Source organism: Pteropus medius, unplaced genomic scaffold, assembly GCF_902729225.1.
Source record: "Pteropus medius unplaced genomic scaffold, Ma_sr-lr_union100, whole genome shotgun sequence".
NCBI classification, from domain to species: Eukaryota; Metazoa; Chordata; class Mammalia; order Chiroptera; family Pteropodidae; genus Pteropus; species Pteropus medius.
Window position 1 is genome coordinate 14,570,295 of NW_024349225.1, and position 19,500 is coordinate 14,589,794.

The following is a 19,500-nucleotide window of genomic DNA, read 5'->3' on the forward strand; positions in this document are numbered from 1 at the left end:
AGGAAAGATCATAATGCTATCATTTATTAAAGGAGAAGAGGCAAAAAAAGTTTCGATAATCTGGGGGAAAAAAACAGCTTCATTTTCAGGAAAATGCTTTCTCTTTGAAATGAGTTAGTAAAAAGGAAACAACAGTCACTGTATGAAACAGTCTCAAGGTAGGAAAAGTAGCACACGACAATGTATTTCTGACTATAAAGAAACTCAGGTATGCATCAGCAGCACGGAACATGTATTGCGCATCCACGGTTACAAAAACGGAATCATGTTTTAACAAAGTGTTTCAAAAGCTCATCATATGAGAACAGGCACAATGTTCTGAAGGCAGAGAAATTCCCCATGGGCTTCTTTATGTCCTCATCCCCGACTTCACAATCAGAATTTACAAAAGCAGCATTAAAAAAAAAAATCAGAATTCATAAGGTTTTTTTTTCCTTTCCTTGTTCAAAGTGGTTAAGTCAAGCACATGTATTGAAAAAGGCAAAATAAACACTTTTCGTAGCAGAAAGGCCACAAGAGCGAGCGTAAACTATGATTCTCCTGTTCGTCCGCACTCAGAACAGGGCCCGTTGCCTCCCTGCTGGCAGACAGAAGCACCTGCCAGGTACCCAGGTACCAGACTTAGCAGCCATGCTCACAGGATATTCGGTTTCATCAGCCCACTTATATCAGGTAACTTCTGTCCGTGACTTTTTTCGCTGCTGTTTATTAAATGCAGTGACGTTGCTGTCGGGAACACATACATCGTTACTGTTTATTACAATGCCCTGGGCTGACTTGTTGCTTCAAACCGCTGTTTCTCCCATCCGGTGAACTCACTCTTCTCTGCTTTCAGCTCCTCACATCTCCAGAAAAATTTCTGTACCATTTCTAAGCCCATGATCAGTTTATCGGCTCCTGCCAGGAAGAACGTGATTTCATTGTGCATTTAACAAAGACTCTGCTGCTCCCCTGGTCACCGCCCTGGACCTTGTCACAGGCCTGGAGTGAGGTCGGCGGCCGTGCTCAGGGAGGCCACGCCACAGAAACCCAAGTGCCGATGGCAAAGCTTCGGAGAACCGTGGACCCGAGAGGGTCGTCTACACACCTGGGGCAGGACCGAAAATCGCCAGAAAGTGGAAACAGACACCCTACCTTGAGTGAACTGGGATCAAATCGACTACACAGCACCTTCCTGCCCGCTCAACTACAAACTCTCAAGGTCTCGGAATTTCCCAAAATTACGAATTTCACACAACCTCCCGACCGACTTTTTATGTTTCAAAAAAATTCTAGATTTCTAAATTTAAATTCTTTTGTTAACATCTTACCACGAGGCCCCAGATATAAATCTACATTTCACTTTAGTTCAATTTAACTAATAGCTTTTTTTAAAACGCCACCTGCAAAGAAATTGCACGTCGAACACACCAATAAAAATCTTGGATTTTAAAAATTAAAAAAAATAAAAAAAAAAAGCCAAAAATCTAGCAAAAATCTAGTGGCTTCATCCACCTTAAACACTGATTTGTTATTTGCTGAAACTAAAGCGTAAGGTCAGTTTGAGAATTTCTGAATATCTGTCACCCTGCGGCTGACCTGGTCAGAGGCTGGCCGGCTGCACACCGCCCCAGAGCCGCAGCTCCATTAACTTGTTCCACGGTCTCATCATTCACACGGCCACACTTGTCGCCCCCGTGGAACTGCTAAAACCAGGAGCAGCCAGACCAGCATCCCCACATCCCCGCTTTGAAGCTGTCTCACTTCTCAATTGTCTCCTAATGAAAATATCCACAAGTTATGTACTCAGATGCGTTTTGAGATTCTGTCTCTCGCTACCTGTGTATACACTGAGTAGGATGGAAGGGAGGTGGCACTCGGGTAGAGTCCACAAAACACCCTCCAAGAGTGACGGACAGAGGCTCTAAGCACTGAGATCACCAGCCAGTGAGAATGCTCAACTGGGGAGGGTCTCATGCCTGCTGGAGACGGTTTGCCTGGGAGAGGGAGGGAAGGACCTTCCAGGCGGGTCTGAGCAGCCGGCCTGGGCACAGCCACGCCAGGAGCTGGAGAACCCAGACAGAGGGACAGAGAAGACGGGAGGCCGTGAGCCAGTAAGTACCCAAAAGCAGTCCCAGGGGCTGCGGAGCCGGGAGGGCCAAACGCAGGGCCCCGACTCTCCAGGTGTGGCCGGCGGGGCCACCCCCAGCACAGCCATCAGAGCCAAGTCCAGGGAAGAGCGGTCAGGCCTGGGCCGCACGGGGCCGCGCGTGTGACCTCGGGCGAGCACTTTTCCCCTCTGCAAGAGTCGCCTCCACGGTTCCCTCCACTCCCAAACCCCAAACGGGGTGGGATGACAAGCGGGGGCGGGGGGGGTGGAGAGACCGGCCAGCCCCAGGTCAAACCCCACTCCCCGCCACCCCCCAAACCCCCACCCGACACACCCCCACCTCGACTAACACTCCACTCCCCCCAGGTTGCTTTCAACCGCCATGCTCGCTTGCTGGCAGCTTTCAGGGGATCTGGAGTGCGTTCCTCCCACAGTCGAGCCGACAGTAAGTTGGGAAGCAAACGAACAAGGCAGCAGCAGGAGAAACTCAGGAGCCTGGAAGATGCTGAGCAAACAGGCCCCAGCCCACCACCGTTGGGGTGAGGCGGAGCCCTCTGCGAGAACCGGGGCCCCTACGGGCGAGGCCTGACAGACCCCGTACCCGGAGGCTGCCCTTCTCCCTGAGAGACAACGCCACTGGCCTGCCAAGTTCTTGTGACTGTCACATGAGACCGTGCATGGCAGCATCTACAGCGCCAGACACGCAGTACTAAAGGATTTTTAGATAAACCGACGGCCAGAGACATTCACCCTGTCACCTCCTGGGATTAAATAACAGTACCTACCTCTTACTGAGTTAGCACGCCCCTCCGCTGGCCCCCATGCTAAGTGCCTGACACACCTCTCTGACTTCCTGCAACGCCCCAGCAGGAAGCGTTTATTCCCGTGACTGAAGAGCAATCTGAGGACCAGAGGTTAAATATCTTGGTCACGTGACACTAGAGTGTGACAGCCACAACTCACTCTCAGCTCTGACTTCAGAGCCAACGTTCCGCCACTGTGCTATACACCCCGGTGACATCTTAAAGGTCACTCAAAGCCCTTCGGAGATCCGAACCATCTCCGAGAGGCACCTGGGACGCGAAAGGCCCCACAGAAACCAGAGGGTGGCGTTTAATTCCCTTTCCTGGCTGAAGGCAGGTTAGGGACCTCAGCCTAAGACCAGGTGCCACCTGGAGAGGCTGGCCTCTGGCTCTGGCCCCATCAGGCCTGTTCGCAGCGCCTAGCTCAGAAGAAACGGCCGCTGGTCTGCGGTCCCAGCCACAGAGGGGGAGAGAGGTCAGCAACCAGCCCTGAGCATGGAGACGAGGGCGGCCGGACCGGGCAAAGCTCCTGCAGAGACCCCATCGGCACGGTGACCGGGAGTCCTGTCGAGCCGCGGGCTCTGGCGATCCAGGCAGGACATTCTGGTGCTCGGGCAGCCGGGAAGAGTGCAAAGGACAACGGGGAACGGACAGATGCAGGAGGAGACCTCCCAAGGGAGCCTGGGCAGGAGACGGGGGTGGAAAGAGGTCAGTACTAGGAAAGACACCGGCCTGGCTGACAGCGACAGGGAACATCACAAGAGGGGCCCCGGGCCAGGCCAGGAAATGTGGAGCGTGAGACACCGCAGCCGGGGCCCCGGGCTCTGGGCTCGGTTCTGCCACCAACTGTGGCTCCGGCTAGAGCCGGTGACCCCTCTGAGCCGTGATTTCCTGGCCCCCACGGCGGAATAACCCCTGCTTTGTCACAGGCGGTGTGAGGTCCAGACAGGATCAGGGGCACAAAAGCACTTTTTGTCGTGGTCAGGCCTCAGGCTGAGAAGTGACCACCCCACAGCCCACCGCGTCTTCCCTTCCCCTAGTGCGTCCAGCACGGGCTCAGGTGCCAACGCTGGGACCATCGAAAGGTCACTGGGCAGGTGTGCCTACGTCCCCTGGCCCCACGGGGGAGCTGTCTTCCCGCCCACCGGCCCTGGCCGCCCTCCAGGAGAGAACGGAAAATGAAATCGGTTTAAAAGCAAACATTTATAAACAACGGAAAAAAAATGTGGCAGAGAACAGTAAAAATTTTCAGCCCCTGTTGGCTCTTGTCCAAAAGGAAAAGCGATTCTGTCCTGCTTTGTTCTCTCCCCAACCTCATTCCAGGGGGTGACCAGTAAAGACGTGGGGGTGGGGACTAAGCCGGAGAACCCCAAGAGGAAGAGTGTGCACCCAGGCAGGTGCGGATCGGAAGGCAGCATGAGTGCCCAGGCTCAGGTAGAAGGCCGCCGGCCGCCACCCGCCACCCGCCACCTGGCACCACGGGCCCCTCCCGCACCGCTGTCGGAGGGCAGAACCATCCGCGCTGTGCGGGGCAGGGGGCGTGGTCTCTATGCTCAGGGACGAGTCTACAAAGCCCCTGTTGACCCCCAAACTCTGTCCCTTACTGCCATCTCCGATGGGGCTGCCTGTCTGCTGGCCATCCCCGGCTCCCGAGGCTTATCTGCTGCTCAACGCGCGTTTTATTGAGAATTCAGTGGAACACCATCTGGAGAGGAGACGGTGCGTGGGGACGCGTCCTCTCGGTAAGACAGAGAACCCGCTCCTCCTGTGTGCGAGACGTCTGGGACTGGGGTCGCACTGCTGCCTCCGAGAGCAACCCGCAAGTGTTCGGACAGGGAGCCACACACGGCTGCAAGATGAAAGGCACGTGTCTGTGAGAGAGGTTTGGAAAATATTGCGACAGTGTCCACCAGCTTCCGTCCACGGGGCCTCCAAACGCTTTGCAAAACTGGCCGCCGCATGTTACGCAAGACACGCGGAGAAACATTTCTTCACGGCGTCCCTAGGGAGGAAAAAATGCAAAGGTTAACGGGAGATGGTCGCCGAAGGCTCCTGCAAGTGGCGAAGGCCCCTGTCGCGTCCCTGGCGCCCAGAGTGGCTGCCGAGCCGGGAGCACCGCCGGGGGTCAGACCTCAGCCCCGACTCCTCTGCGCGGCATCGTCCTGGGCAGGTCGCCTGTCTTGTCTGAGCTGCCCATTCCTCATCTGTAAAAGGGGAGGTCCCCATGCCCCCTACAGAGCAGCTGTGGGACATGATGCATGCAGCCGGGTAGGTCTTTACTGAAATGACAGCGACTGTGATCGTCACAGGAAAACACAGAGAGAAAACAGAGACGATCAGAAACCACGGGATGAGGACTGGGCACTTTTTGATCAACCAGAATCACAGAACGCACTGAACGCGTGGGCCTTTCTCACTCTGAGCAAGCAGAGAGGCGCCCAGGGACACTGTGTCTTCAGAAATGGTTTAAAAATGTTCCCGCCCCTGGGATTCTGCAGGAACACAGCATGAACTTAGATCCCAGGAGGGACGTCGTCCAGGGGTCCCCCGGCACCGGGAGCTGTCCAGCACCGAGCTCAGCACCGAGCTCAGCCCCGCGCTCCATCAGCCCTGTCCCAGGTACCTGCTCCTGGGGCTTTGGTGTCGGGCGTGCAGGGAATGACTGTGCTCCACAGGTGGGTCTCCTACAGAAACAGCACGTCCACCTCCACCAGCACGTGGCTGTGGACTGGGGCTCTCACCCCGGCTGCGTCCCGCTGTGCCCTCGGCTGCACTCAGGCCCAGGGCACTGAGTGAATGCACGCCCACGAGTGGGCGCCGCGCTCTATTATCAAGGCGATTCTAGGACAGCCCTTCTTAAGATGGGCTTGTTCGGCACAAGAAAGGGTTTTAGGGACAAACGAGGCCCGTTGCAGCAGCTCATGATACACGTGTCAGAGGATCTGGGAAGCCAGAGCCTAGCCACAAAGCCACCCAGCTGCCGTGAACACGACGGGCTCGGCGACTTCCCAGCATCTAAAAACCACTGTCGGCGACAGCCTTGAAAGGCGACACGAGCCCCTCCTCCTCCTCAGCTCAAGCACTGCTTCTCATCCTCAGCACAGATAAGGAACAGCTTCTCGTTAGCTGTTCCTTAGGTAGACAGAGAAGAGGGGACGTCAAATGGTGACGTCAGAACAGAGGCAAGGGCGAAGATCAGTGAACGTGCTGACTGACGGAGGGCTGGCACGGCAGGACCTCGGCGCTGGGCGGGGCCAACCCCGTCATCCACCAGTCCTCGGAGGCCAGAGGGGTCGGGTGCGCTGCCCAAGGTCACACTGCTAAGTGGGAAACCCGGGCCTGCCTACTTCCCCTTCATAACCGCTTTTCGGAAACGTTCCCATGGGTGGGACACAGCAGGAAAGCGAGAATGAACGCATCCGGTCCCTCCGTCTCGTGCTCAGTGATACTGAAGTGGTATCATTCGCCTTTGAGAAAATCTCCCCGAAGCTACCGGCTGAACCGGTGACGCTGTGCATATACGTACCGTGCATCACGACACCGGAAACTGGTGGGCCTGGGCCAAAGCCCTTCACTGGCTGGGTAATGGGGCCGGGGGAACCCTGGCTTACTAAGCTACAGAACTCGTAGATAACATCTGCCCATTTGTCTCAAAGGGTCTTAGTAAAGATAAAATAACACACACTTCCTAAGAGCACGCTACACTACAGGCCCTGGGCAAACATCGCCGCCCCCGGATGACAAGTTAGTCTCAAGCACAGTCAGTCTTACCTTGCGAATGGGATGAAGGAGAGGCTGTACCTACAACGAGAAACAACAGCAAGGGTCAAATCAGGGGAAGGGAGTGGAGGAGACACAGTGGGAGGCTTCTGAGCTGCAGAGGCATCTGCAGTGGTTTGCCGGGGCCTCCCCCAGGGTGGAGGGTGCACACACACGCGCGTGTACACACACACACACGTGTGCACACGCACACACACAGAGCACCACAGTTTAACTGGGAGGGCAGGGGAGTGTCATCTGTGGCCAGAGGAGGATAACACAGCCAGGTAGGGACAACTGCTGTCACCTCAGGCTCATGGGGTCACTGCTTTAACCAGAGGAGCCAGAGAATCACCCCAAACAGACAGAAGCCAGATGTCCAGGTGGCACGGAAACCTATGCTGAAAAAATAAGACAGAATCCACACCGGTGGTCCTGGAATTTTTTAAAAATCGTCCACTGAACGTAACTCTCACCCAATGGGGATACGTGTTCTTTTCTGCTATTACCGATTAAAAAAAAAAAGAAAAAAATGAAACCCGAATACCAACTATTCTACAGAAGAAAACGCAAGCAAGCTAAGATCCTGCAAGACCCCAGTCCGCCCAGGCCCCGCCTGGAAGGGAGCCACGCGGGAGGGGCCGTCCCCAACCCCAGGGACCGGGCAGGGTGTGTCCAGGCAAAGCACACACCGTGGGGACCGTCAGCGTCGGGGGCACAGCGCTATCCGCCCGAGTGCGCGCGATGCCGGACCTCGGGAAACCGGCTTCGAGACCCGGCTGCGGTCGCCCGTTGTCCACCCTTCTGCCTTCCGCACTCACAGCGACCCGTGGGCAACCACGGTCTGAGAACCGTGACGTGGAAGATTCCAGAAATAAGCAATTCCCAAGTCGTGAAGCGCGGGCCGTCCTGGGCAGCGTGATGAAACGCCCCGCTGTCCCGCTCCGTCCCGCGCGGGACATGAATCGGCACTTTGCCCAGGGTCTCCACGCCGGTGACACCTCTGCCCAACAGTCACTTAGCTATGGGCGCGACCGTCAGGGAGCCGCGGTGCTTGGCTTCCAGTCAGCCTTGTTTCACGTATCGATGGCCCCAAAGCGCTTCCACGAAGCGAAGCTGGGAAAGTTCTCGGCACAGCGAGGCCTTTACCATCCCACGTCACCGCGAGGAGGGTGAATGCAGTCCAGCAAGGCGTTTGAGAGGGACCGCATGCACGTAACCCTGGTTAGTGTTCTCATAACGGTTCTAGTTTAAGTTACTGTTGCTAATCTCGGTTACTGTGCCTGCCCCACCAACCGAACTAGAATCACAGGCGCGCGTGTGTGTGTGGGAAAAGGCACCGGGATCAGAAGGTTCGGTGCTTTCCACGGTCTGGGGGTCTTGGAACGTGTCCCCATGGATAAGGGGGGAACGACTGGAGAAGCAAAGAAAAGCATGTGTATGTGGGTACAAATTTCTGCCCCCAGAAAACAAAATTATAAACGGAAGCCACCACGCCAGGCCCTTTCAGGACCTACTACCAAACGTGTGTCATGAACGTCGGCCCATCGGTCCTCGCCGTGCTCAGCGTGCAGCCTCAAGATCCACTTCTAACAAGGAAGGGGATAACTGGTCTCCAGATGCCTTAAAACGTTCACGGTCCTCCTTTCTTTGCATTAAAGCAAACGTTTTTTTTTCCTAACTCAGTCACATCTCCACGGAAACTGTTCCGGCAGACATCATCGCCTGATAGACTCGGCGAGTACTACAGACATGTCTCAGAAGCTACAGATCCTACACCCGCCACCACCCCCCTCTCCGATGCTGCAACAGTGTGAAAGGGCCGTGAACCTACAGCCCCACCGTGGTTTCAAACGCTCGTGTCTCCAGCAGCCCTTCCGCTCTGCTCGGCCCCCGAGTTACAGCTCCCCGGTCCCGCCCGCGGGCCTCAGCGCCTGCACTGATCCTGCAGCCAGCGGCCATGTGGCTTCCACTTCGCCGCTGTTCCCCGTCTCCACTGACTGGTCACTCTGTCCTTCTGTTGGAGGGTTCAGTCCGTGACAAACGTGATGCTCATTATTTTTTTCTACCACTGTCCTTTCTCTTTGATGTCTCTGCCTCTGACCAGCGGCTGTAATGCTGCGTCGCCCTCGCTCTTACTGGATGGAAGAGGTTCCGTGACACTGACATCATCCCAAAGTCACCCACGAGCCCGGCGAAAATGCTGCGGCGGGCAAACGGCCTCCCGAGGCCACTGAGGGCCACTCGCGCCATCGACGGGCAGCGGGCCGAGGCGCGGGCTTTTGCCCTGGAGCCCGGCTTTACCCACGTCACCGAGAATTGCGCAACGGAATGGATTCTGTTTCCCTAACCCTCCTGCCGGCCCCACGTGGGATTTGAGGCTTTCGGCTGCATTCGTCAGAGATCGACGTGGGCAGGACTGTTTAAAAGGTCACTTACCACGTCAGGGCCAGGGACTGCAAAATGCAGAAGATGAGTGCGAGCCCCTTGTTATGCCACTGGAAGAAACAAACGACACGGTTCTGTGAACATGAGTGACGAGCGCGCAAACCGAAAAGGTTACGGAAAACTGAAACACACACTTACCCAAAAGGCAGAACACAGGGTGAGTGCGAAACACAGCTAGAGAGAGGAGAGACACGTTACTGAATTGATGACAATGACAACATGGAAAAAAAGCCGTAAAGACTTCTTCTCGTTCTTGGCAAACTTACACCAACTTATCAAGCTGCAGTAATCGGACGGTGTGACCATCACGGCAGCCGAACGCAGCCTTCCTTTCAAAGCATTGCACCCACCTGAGCACTCGTGTTTGACAGAGTTAGAATCCCAGGGAAGTTAAACGGGCCAGTAAGAATTCGTGTCGATTAAAGAGGGAAGGATCCTCTTCTACTTTCAAATCCTCCCGAAATCTCTGTCCAGCAAACAAAATCACATTTCTGGTGCGTCCATCCTTCCACTCAAACATACCAAGGACAGGTTTCACACACACCGCTGTATGTAACTCCTGCCAAACACTAGTCTGGGGAGGGAAAGGGCCATGTGGGGAAGAGGTGAACACGAGACGTCACTGTCACAGTCGGCGAGTCAGCTATTTGTTTATGCCACCCAGCACTTCCCTGGCTCCCTTCTTAGAAAGTTCTTTCTACGAGAGCCTTGTCTTTGTCTTGTCCAGGCCGCCGTCTCTGGCTGGGACGGGCTAAGGCCACTGTGCTCAAGCTGCCGTCACGCCTGTCATCTCTTCCTGTGACAGTAACTTCTCGAGAAATGTGTCCTAACTATTTGCTTTCAGAGCCCGGTGCTTCGAAAAGACACCAAATAAACAGCAAACGTGGACATGGCCTTAGAGAACTTACTTACTTGAACACATGGGACTAAAAGTACATTGACCAAGCTCCAAGTGTCGCAATATTGAAAATTACAATAAAAGGGACAGGGGATGTGGTCGGAATGATTTTGATGGTCACATGGATGAGAATGGCCCAAGGGAAGGAGGGTCATTCCGGTCATTCCGGGTTAACGGGACGGGGAGACACGACAGACAGACTGAAGGGAAGCGGGTGACAGGCCACGAGGAGACCAGACCCTCCTCAGAAACACCAATGAGAACAGGATCCCAAAGTCAGAGAACGGAGGGGGAAGAGCCCACCCTAGGAGACTGGACCCCTCAGAGAGTGAACCCGTGTTTGTTCCTCCCCAGGTCTGCCTGGGTGTAGCCTGCCTGTGTCACCTCTGGGAACCCAGCCCCCCCGCCCTGCCCCCACCCCCCCACCAGCACGTCTGACCAGCAGCGCCTCTGGAGGTGATCTGTAGAACTGCGGCATCCTGACACCCACCCGCAACGCCCCCATGTCCCAAACACAAAGGAAAACGTTCTGGGGGGCAGAAATCGCCGCCCCCAGCTCAGAGGTCCGGCGACAGGCAGACTTACCAGCACCATGATAGTCGCGATCAGACGTGTGGGCTCAAACATTCTCTTCAGCTGTTTCATTGGTCCCATGAGGAAGACGGTGCTGCGAGGCAAACACACACAAGCCACTGAGACCAGGACAGGAGCATGCTGGGACCGCCACGCCGCCTCCCCCGCCTCCCCCGGACCACCTGTGCCAACAGCAGCGGCAACGCCGCATACGCCGGAAGCCGTTTAATCCATCGACACCTCACGGGGTTGATCGAGGGACAATTATCATCCTCATTTTACAGATGAGGAAACTGAAGCCAAGACGGCTTAGTCACTATCCAAGGCCACATCACTGGAAAATGGCAGAGCTGGGCTGGAAATGCATGCAGGTCTCGCACGCACACACACGCACGCGCACGCGCACACGCACGCACCCCGTGAAGGCCTGGGCTGTTTATGCTAAAAAGCAGAGCACTTCACTCTCCCTCACGTTCTGCTGGTGACACCACCGTCACCTCAGAACTGCTGAATGTCTGCTGAACGCCAGATACCGCATACCCGGCCTCGAGTCACCCCCGGCAACTTGTGAGCCGGGCAGGATGACACTTATTTCAGAGACGAGACACTAAAAGCTCAGAACGGTTAACCGACACATCCGAGATCACACAGCTAGGCACACAGGAGTCGGCATTCGAAGCCACGGCTGTTAGATTCCAAAGCCGGCAACAGCCCCACGTGCCTTCGACGTAACTGGATCCTGAGAGGTGGCCAGTGAGAACCTCATGCCGACCACCCCGAGTGCCTGGGCCAGATTTTCAGCGTGTCGCCCACCCCCTCACAGAGATGCCCCGTGTGACATCACCCTGCTGGCAGCTTTGATACAAGCCAAGCAGCAGATAACATTAGCCACTGAGTGCTGAATAAGAACAGGTTTTAAAAATAAATCCACCTCTCTGTGAAGTGCCATTAGGTTTCAACTTGAACTCAGAGCTGCACTGTCAGGTCAAGTGTTCGAGCTGAGTGCCCTCTTTAGCCAACACCAAACGAGAAGCAACAGCCAAGACCACGTGTACAGAAACGGAAGATTATTGGTAAAGCCATGAGCTCCCAGACACGCCCTGGAAATAACACGCCGCTCCCTCTCATGTTCCCTAGGCAATGCTGCAGTCGGCCCCATGAGAATGTGCTCATGGCTCTCTCGGACTACACAACTCACCTGTACGTTACGCTCGGTCTAGACGCCGCATTATAACCTACGCCGTGCCCAATGCAAAACTCCCCAAAAGTCGGTGCGTGTGAGAGCCTTAGAGGCAGGAAGAGACATCTCTGGGGAGCAGCATTTCATCGTCACTAGCTTTAACAAATTCTGCTTTAAGAAGATGGCCAAAGTCACACACCCAGTCGTTTGGCTAACGCTGCCAGCCAGAAACAGAGCTGGGACTGGGGACAATTCGGGACAACACAGTGTTACAGCCCTTGTCAAGCGGCTTACAGATCTGTAGCAAGACAGAGTAATAAAATGCTGCATGCTGTCACAAATATAAATGATACGCAGAGCCCCATGTGAAAAAGGCCACAGATTCTGGAGCAGAGGAGGGAATTCGGAGCAGTTTCACAGAAGGGGTGACTGCTGACTGGGGTGTGGGGGGGTCATGGAGAGGGGGTGCACATGGGCGGCACTCCACGCAGAGGACGCAGGCTGAGCAGAGGTGCAAAGATGTCTGGGGCAGGCAGGAGCTCGGCCTGGCCGGGGCCCGCTGGTGGGAGCAGGGTCGAGGGCCCCGCCTGCACCCACGCTGACGGGTCCGGGCTTCCCCTGCAGAGGGGACCGGGGGCCAGCCAGGGGGTTCGGCAGGGCAGTAACAAGCGGCCTGCAGAGGGGCGATGAAGGAGGCAGAGGACCCCGCAGAGGACTGCAGCAGTCGTCCAGACGAGGAGCGAGGGGCCAGAGCTAAGAGCACCCACACCACGGCCCTGGGGAGCCCGCCCTGGCCCGGGTCAGGTCAGCTGCCCCTCCCCGAGCATCTCCCTCCACATCCTATCATGTCATCCGCTCACGTCGGTCTGCCTGGCCAACCGCTGAGCTCCATCACGGCAGAAGCCAGACCCCAGCAGTCTGTGAGTCCTCAGAACCGGGCCGGGTGTGATCAAGGCCCACCCACTTCGCATGAGAGTCCATCGGTGAGGGACAAGAGCCATGGGGACAAAGAGGAAGGGGTCGGCAAGGTCGACACCGAGCCTCGGTAATGATGTGGGGATCTGGACACCCGGGCCCCTGAGGCCACGCCCTGGGACACAGCAGAAGGGGAGAAAAGGTGGCTGAGCTCGGGGCCAGCGGGCCACTCAGGGACAGGCCAGAGCAGCTCTCCTGGCTGGGGCAGGACGGAGGCTGTCGCCCGCGGGTGTGGAGGAAGCCGTAGAGGGAAGGAGCCCGACCCGCCACGTCTGGGCGCCTGCAGCTCGTGGGGCGGGCGGCCCGCACCCGCACGAGGCTCCCCCAGCCGCCAGCCCTCATGAGGCCACATGCAGGTCTGGGGCAACTGGAACTGAGTAATGAATGACAGGTTTCGCCTGCAGCCCTTGGCCCGGTGGGCCGCTCTCGAATCGCTGACTCAGCCCCAGGCAGCTGTCAGACGAGAGCAACGGAGAGGGCTGTGCTGTCACCCGATGTCACTCGACTGCCGCGTGCACGGGTCCCTCACACGTAAAGTCGCAGCGGGAATGGATCTCCTGCCTGCTCCCGGGACATGTCAAAGACTAAGGCACAAAAATACTTTGAAGTGACGGGACACGGATGGGATGTATTTCTACTACCTTTTCTCTCTCCAAACCCTTAAAACCACCGAGGCACCGCCTTCCCCCGTCACGCACGAGCCTCGTCCGCCTTCCCGCCCGGCAACGGGCTGAGCTGATGAAGAGCTGTTACCTCCCAATGGATGCGATGTTCCCAAGGGTGTAAAACACCGCGAAGAGGTACAGCCCCTTCCTGGGCACCCAGAGCAGAAGAGTCCCCTGGAAGACAAAGCCCCGTGAGGACAGCGGAGGACCCTGTGCCCTTCCCCGCCCGAGCTCCCCGCCCTCCGACCAGGCACTCAGGAGGAGCCCGGAGAAAAGGGGAGAGAGGTGGGGGGGCCAGAGACGAGGGGGTGCGTCTTACCAGCAGTGAGCAGACAATTCCTGCAACAAAACACGCAGCGAAGCCTTTGACTCTGGTACTCCAGCTTAACGACGACGCCTCCACCACCTGAAACGTTAAAAACAGACGACACGCATGCAGGTGCATGGTCACCGAACGCAAAGGAAGCACGTAATTGAGAAGAGGTGTGAGTCGCCACTGAGGACGGGGAGAACGCACCGCCCCACATGCTCGCGGCAAGAGCCCTCCCGAGTCACGGAACCAGCTCCTCCAGCCACAAGTCTCCGGGCCCGGAGCCCGTCGGAGGCCGGACACCTCCAGCGGTGGGGACGCTGTCTCATGCACACCCCACTTCGCAGGCAGGACGGCAGGAGAGCAGACCCTCGAGCAGCCAAGCCCCTGGGGGACAGCCCAGGCAGGACGCAGCCGTGTGAGCACCGCGCGGCAGGGCCCAGCCGTGGGGAACAGACAGGGGCGGGCGCTCGGGGCGCAGGGCCCAGGGGCATCATCACCTACGTCCCCGGCCGGGCCTCGCAGTCGCTGTCCGGTGGCATGTCCAGGACCCCGGGGGGCTTTACCTCGTCGGGACTCTCATCGAGTTACTCCCGGTTGTGAATGCTGTTCTTTGGGGTGCTGCCATCAGCCAGGTCACCCAAGTGTGGGAGATCCTAGTTAATTAATTACTACCCCGCCCATCCTGACTCTGCCACTGAGAGCAAAGTTCAGAGACCAGGAGGTCCAGAGAAACTGTGGACAAGGGGGAGTCTGTGAGGAGCCCCCAAGCGTTTCTCTCCACATGCCAAAGGCGACAGCCAAGTGCCTGCACCAGGGACCTTCCTAGTCTGTCCACCTGATGCACGTGGCCACGGCTGCACCACGCTGAGCACAGGCAGCTGCCACCGAGACCAAAGGCAGGGTGGCCAGGCCCGGGGTCTGTTCACGCAGGACCACCTCGTGGGGACAGCACAGTCCCTACCTGGCAATGTGGTCACAGCTCCCGACCACATTCCCAGCGGCTGATGGAGGAAGGTAGGTGGTAGCGGAGGCTGCAAGGGTCACTAGACTGGCGACACCCTCAGCCTTAACTGCTTCCGACTCAAGACCTGTTTCAACCCTGCCTCCAAACTTCCTGTCAAACCAGAACCTGGGCGAGAAGGGCGAGAAGCCGCCCCAGGTGTGGCAGGCACTGCCACGGAATGGCTTCGTCTCCACTCAAGAGAAAGGTATTGAGGGCAGATTATTAAAAGGGGCTCCTCTCCTTCCCCTTCTAGTCACACATACTGAAAGTGGGCTCACGACACTGCAATGGCCCCCCACACACACGCACACAGCACGTGCAGGAACACGTCACGACGCAGGACCCCGCTCGGAGAGGCATGCTCAAAGATGGTAACGTGCAGTGGGAGCAGGTGTCAGGACCAGAGATGGGCCACCTGGTACCATGACAGGAACACCTCTCCTCCAAAATGAGCCAGGTGATGCTCTGTCATCGGGCCCCACCGGCACCCAGACAGCCGGGTTAGAGACCCCGACTACTCTGTTCAGCCTCCCACCAGGGACAGAAGAAACCCGAAAGCCTCCCCTCCCTCCTACTCACGCAAGAACCACAGGACTTGGCTCGCCCAGGTGGAAAGGAGCCCCGGGCTGCGTGTGGGGGAGAAGTGGCCAGCAGGGCTGGCTGGATGGGGTCCGCTGCCTGAGCACCGCGTGGCCCCAACAGGGGTGTTTTTAAAGAATTGACCTTTTTTTTTTTTTAGGCAGGCAACCCTTGGTTGACTTCACAGATTTCAAGGACCTTGTCAGCTTAAAATCCCTTATTTTTTAATTTTTTTACGCCTACAGCACCTGGTCTTCCTAGGTGGTCTCCCATCCAAGTACTAAGCAGACCCGACCCTGCTTAGCGTGCAAGGTCAGACGGGATCGGGCTCGTTCAGGGTGGCATGGCCACTGATGTGAACTTTTTTTTTTTTTTTTAAAAAGGATAAACCGCAAAGCTGAGGATCCAACTTGAACTGCCCCTGGCACTTAAGAGACTAAACAGTCTCAACAGGACGGTGCGATCGACGTCCTTGTAAAACTCACAATCGCCGGCAGCAGGAAGCGCTCTGCTTTCCGCCTTCGGAAAGAAAGCGACGCATTGCTTCTCCTAGGCTCCCGAGCTGAACTCCATCCAAACCCAAACGCCGCCCTACGGACCCACACGGGGGAGGGCACGCTAACTCGTCACCGCTGTCTGCTTCCACTCTCTGAGGCTGCAAGTTCTCGGTCACAGGCGGGGAGAAGCTGCTGTTCCGCTTCTCGCTGGACTCGGGGAAAGCCTAACGCTTCTTTCTGCCAATCTAGGAAAACGAACGAACGTGCTTGCCGTGAAGTGACTCTCCCATCGCGGCTGCTGGGAACTGTGTCCCTTTCGGAAATCAGAGTCGCGGAAGCAGCACCCGGACCGAACCCGGAGGCGATCTGCTCGCGCGCGGGCTGTGTGACCGGCTGTTTCGCACAAAGGTCCCTTTGACTCCGGACTCTAGGGTGGCACTTGCCAAAGACACGTAAAGCTAATAACTGCTCAGGAACCCAGGCTGGCAACCAGAAGCTGGGAAAGGAAGTCAGCCTCACTCCTGCGCCTTCCAACCAGGCACGGTTCACACCTTTGTCGTCCCTGGAACCCTCTGAAGAAACGTAAAATCTATCCCTTTAGGAAGAGGGTAAGTGGCACTAATGACCGAAGGGACAGCTGTGAAGATGAAGTCCTAGAAAACTCGTCAGAGGCTACTTGAGAGTCGACGTGGCCATTTTTATAATCCCCTACTTTCCCATGTAGGAGAAATAGAACTAGTAGTACTTTTATTGTTTGCATTAAAATAGAAAAAGTTTTAAAAAGCCCTCACTTCTGGTGACCTCCGACAGCTTACACAGGGAATCTGAAGAGCCGTTAAGGCCAGCTGTCCAACGCACCACACAAAACAAATTTCGCCACAGAATCCTCCAGCTTTGCTACCCGTAAAGCCATGGAAATGACGGACAAGCAAGTCAGGATCGACGCCCTAAAGGAGGCCCTGACCTAATAAGTAAAAACTGAGCCAAAAATTAACTCTGAAAGTGAATTCAGCCGGTGATAAAATGTTTCCCAGGAGTTCGCGACTCAGGAAGTGACATCTGATGATGGCTGTAAACAGGAATCTACACTCAGAAAGAGGAAACTTAAAAAGAAAAAAAAAAGAGGGGAAAAAAAGAGAAAACTGACAGCAGTGTTTTAGAACAAGAGAGAAGCACCTACTCTTTTTAAAATAGATTTAACATGTGCCTGAGCTTACAACATTTTAAAGCTCGTCATTGTGTCCAAAACAGGCAGTCACCATTTTAGATAAAAACAAACTCAGCATTTGGTTCTCAGTCTGTACTGCATCATTCACTCTTGAGGGTCCGTCCACTGCTTCATGGTTATTTGCTAAATAAACAACCTCTGCATCATCCCACCGTCAGCAATCCACCCCCACCCCCCAGAATCTCCCCCTGGAGCCCCAGCCTCTCAGAAAAGCTTGCTGATGGTCCATGGGACATAATCAGCTTCAGATATGCAGGACTGTCAACCACCAAAGTTTTCTTAGGCCCCGCTGGAGGTTTGACTTGAGAGTTCATGACAGACGCCAAAAATCGAGAACAAAAAAACTCATAAAACTATTCCTGAGCCTAGACCAGCTAATAAAGGCGACATTAAAAAGAACCCACATTAAAATGACCAAAATAAAATTAAAGCTCAATTTCTACAACACTCGATTCCTAGAGTTACTTCTTCAAGGTGAAGATGCACAGAGTAAGTTTTGGACTTGTGAGGTATCACCGAGGGGTGGAGGTACCCGAAACTTAGAATAAAATCAGCGACCCCCAGAGTGGGTGAAAGAGGCATGCAGAAAACCACCGGACACCGATTAAAACGAAGGAAGAACCGGTTTCCAGTCGAATGAAGAAGCCCTATCATCTTGATCAACGTCCTCATTTTACAGATGGGGAAACTGAGGCCCATGGAACGCACCCCGAAAAGTCAAAAGAGATGCTGATATTCGGAAAGGAAAACAAAAACAAAAAGCGCACGACAGAAAATAGGTCTTCCGTGGGGTTCTAGAACACAGGGCATCAGCGCCCAGATCTCCGCTCCACCGAAACCTTCCAAATGAAACAAACGAACGCGCAGTCTCCGGAGGCCCCAGTGTCCGCGGAGCCCGCGTGGGGACGGCGAGCAGAGAAGGTGCGGTGCCCGCCCGCAGGCGCTCCGCGGTGGAGACCGATCACGAGGGGACGTGCACAAGGCCGGGTGGCGGTGTCACACCCGCGACCTCGCCTGGGCGGGAAGGCAGCGCGGAGCCCCCGGCCCAGCCCCGCGCCGACCCCCGCCCTCGCATCCCCGGGATGCCGCCTCCCCTCGCAGAAGTTTCTGGGGTTGCGCTCCAGCGCCGCCCTCCGCGTGCGGGGGGATGGGGCGCAGCGCACGAGTAAACAGAGCCGACGGCCGGGGCCCAGTGCCCGGCCGGCCCCCGGGGCGCGGAGTGGGAGCGCGGGTGCAGCGGCGCCCAGCCGGGGATGGGGCGGGGGTGGGGGCATATGATGCGGGGCGGCGGGGCGGGGAGAGCTGCTTTCCAGGAAATCCTGAAGCCCGGCTCGGCTTTCCTCCGCCACCAACCGGCGCTCCCCAGGCGCCGCGAACCTCCGCCCCGGCCGGGGGCGCACTCACCTCGGCCAGGCCTCCCCGGTCCTCGGTGTCCTGCCCGCTCAGCACCTTCTTCAGTTTGTCCATCCCGGCCCGTCCGCGCCGCCGCCTGTTGCGCTGCTCTGTCCCAGGCCCTTCCGGGTGCGGAGCCCGAACCTCCCCGCGCCCCGCCCAGGTGCCTGCCCACCTGGCCCGGGCCCGCGCAGGCGCCCGGCGCGCCCCGCCGCCCGCCTACGCCCCGCCCGATTTTACGGGCTTGTTTTGTTTTGGTGCTGGGGACCCGCTGGTAGAGTGGGAAGTGAGGGCCACCCAGCCCTGCTAAACGTCATTCGGGTCTGGGGCCGCGTCCCGAGTCCTCCCCGGTTCACTTGACGAACGCGGAGCGCCGCCAGGTGCAGGCTCCCTACCAGGTGGGTGGGCGCACACGCGTAAGCCCTGCTCTGCTCAGTCCGCCTTCTGACTGCAGCCACCGTGGAGACAATATTTTTGAAATCCCTGGAGGCCAACTGGAGTAAGTTCAAGCTACAATGAGCTTTGTGGAAACACTAAAGAGAAAAATACTAATTCCAACCGGGAATGCACCCAGAGGTGTGGGGTGGGCAGAAACCCGAGGACCCAGTAGGTCCTGAATGAGGGAGCAGGTGTTGGTTTGTTTTATTGGCCTCAAAATGGACCCACCCCTGCCCCCAGTCTCTGCTGGAGAATCCGCGTTACCCCAGGACAGGGCGGGAGACCAGACACGGGCTCCCACCGCAAACTGCTTGCCAGGGGGTGTCTGCAAAGCTAAGGTAAGATTAAATCGGCTTCGAAAAACAAATCCAGAGAGGTTGCCAGGAGCACTATAGCAGCGGTCCCCAACCTTTCTGGCACCAGGGACGGGTGCTCCTAGGAGAATCTAACACCTGACAATCTGAGGGGGAGCTGAGGCGGTGATGCTAGCGCTGGGGAGTGGCTGCAGATACAGATGAAGCTCCGTTCCCTCCCTGCCGGCTCACCTCCTGCTGAGCAGCCAGGTTCCTAAGAGGCCAGGGAGGGTACTGCTACAGCTCCGGGGGCTGGGGATCCCTGTATCAGAGAGTCCCCCCTCTCCCATACACAGGAGAGACTGAG

At 56.7% G+C, this 19,500-nt stretch overlaps 1 protein-coding gene and 1 pseudogene across 2 annotated transcripts; both read right to left on the minus strand.

Annotated features, from left to right (window-relative positions):
- Positions 1-4,076: 4,076 nt before the first annotated feature.
- SFT2D2 (SFT2 domain containing 2) lies at positions 4,077-18,560 on the minus strand. 2 transcript variants are annotated; one of them, XM_039881518.1, is made up of 8 exons: positions 18,415-18,560; positions 13,710-13,796; positions 13,479-13,564; positions 10,583-10,664; positions 9,238-9,273; positions 9,091-9,149; positions 6,664-6,693; positions 4,077-4,894 (listed from the first exon to the last, which is right to left on the minus strand). In XM_039881518.1, the coding sequence occupies exons 1-8, from the start codon at positions 18,475-18,477 to the stop codon at positions 4,855-4,857; spliced, it is 483 nt and encodes a 160-aa protein (XP_039737452.1). In that variant the 5' UTR covers positions 18,478-18,560; the 3' UTR covers positions 4,077-4,854. The 2 variants fall into 2 exon arrangements, 1 of the variants encoding a protein (XP_039737452.1); XR_005656999.1 differs by lacking the exon at positions 4,077-4,894 and adding an exon at positions 9,450-9,565 and having other exon boundaries at positions 6,663-6,693.
- Positions 15,522-15,640, minus strand: LOC120617797 (uncharacterized; annotated as a pseudogene).
- Positions 18,561-19,500: the final 940 nt, after the last annotated feature.

What these genes read in the sequence shown, in the direction of transcription:
- SFT2D2 (XM_039881518.1), bottom strand. Translation starts at nt 18,477, where the DNA reads ATGGACAAACTGAAGAAGGTGCTGAGCGGGCAGGACACCGAGGACCGG. An exon ending in CAGTCCCTGGCCCTGACGTG is followed by an intron (nt 6,694 to 9,090) that starts GTAAGTGACCTT and finishes TTCTCGTTGTAG; the next exon opens with GTACAGCCTCTCCTTCATCC. An exon ending in TCCTTCATCCCATTCGCAAG is followed by an intron (nt 4,895 to 6,663) that starts GTAAGACTGACT and finishes TTTCCTCCCTAG; the next exon opens with GGACGCCGTGAAGAAATGTT.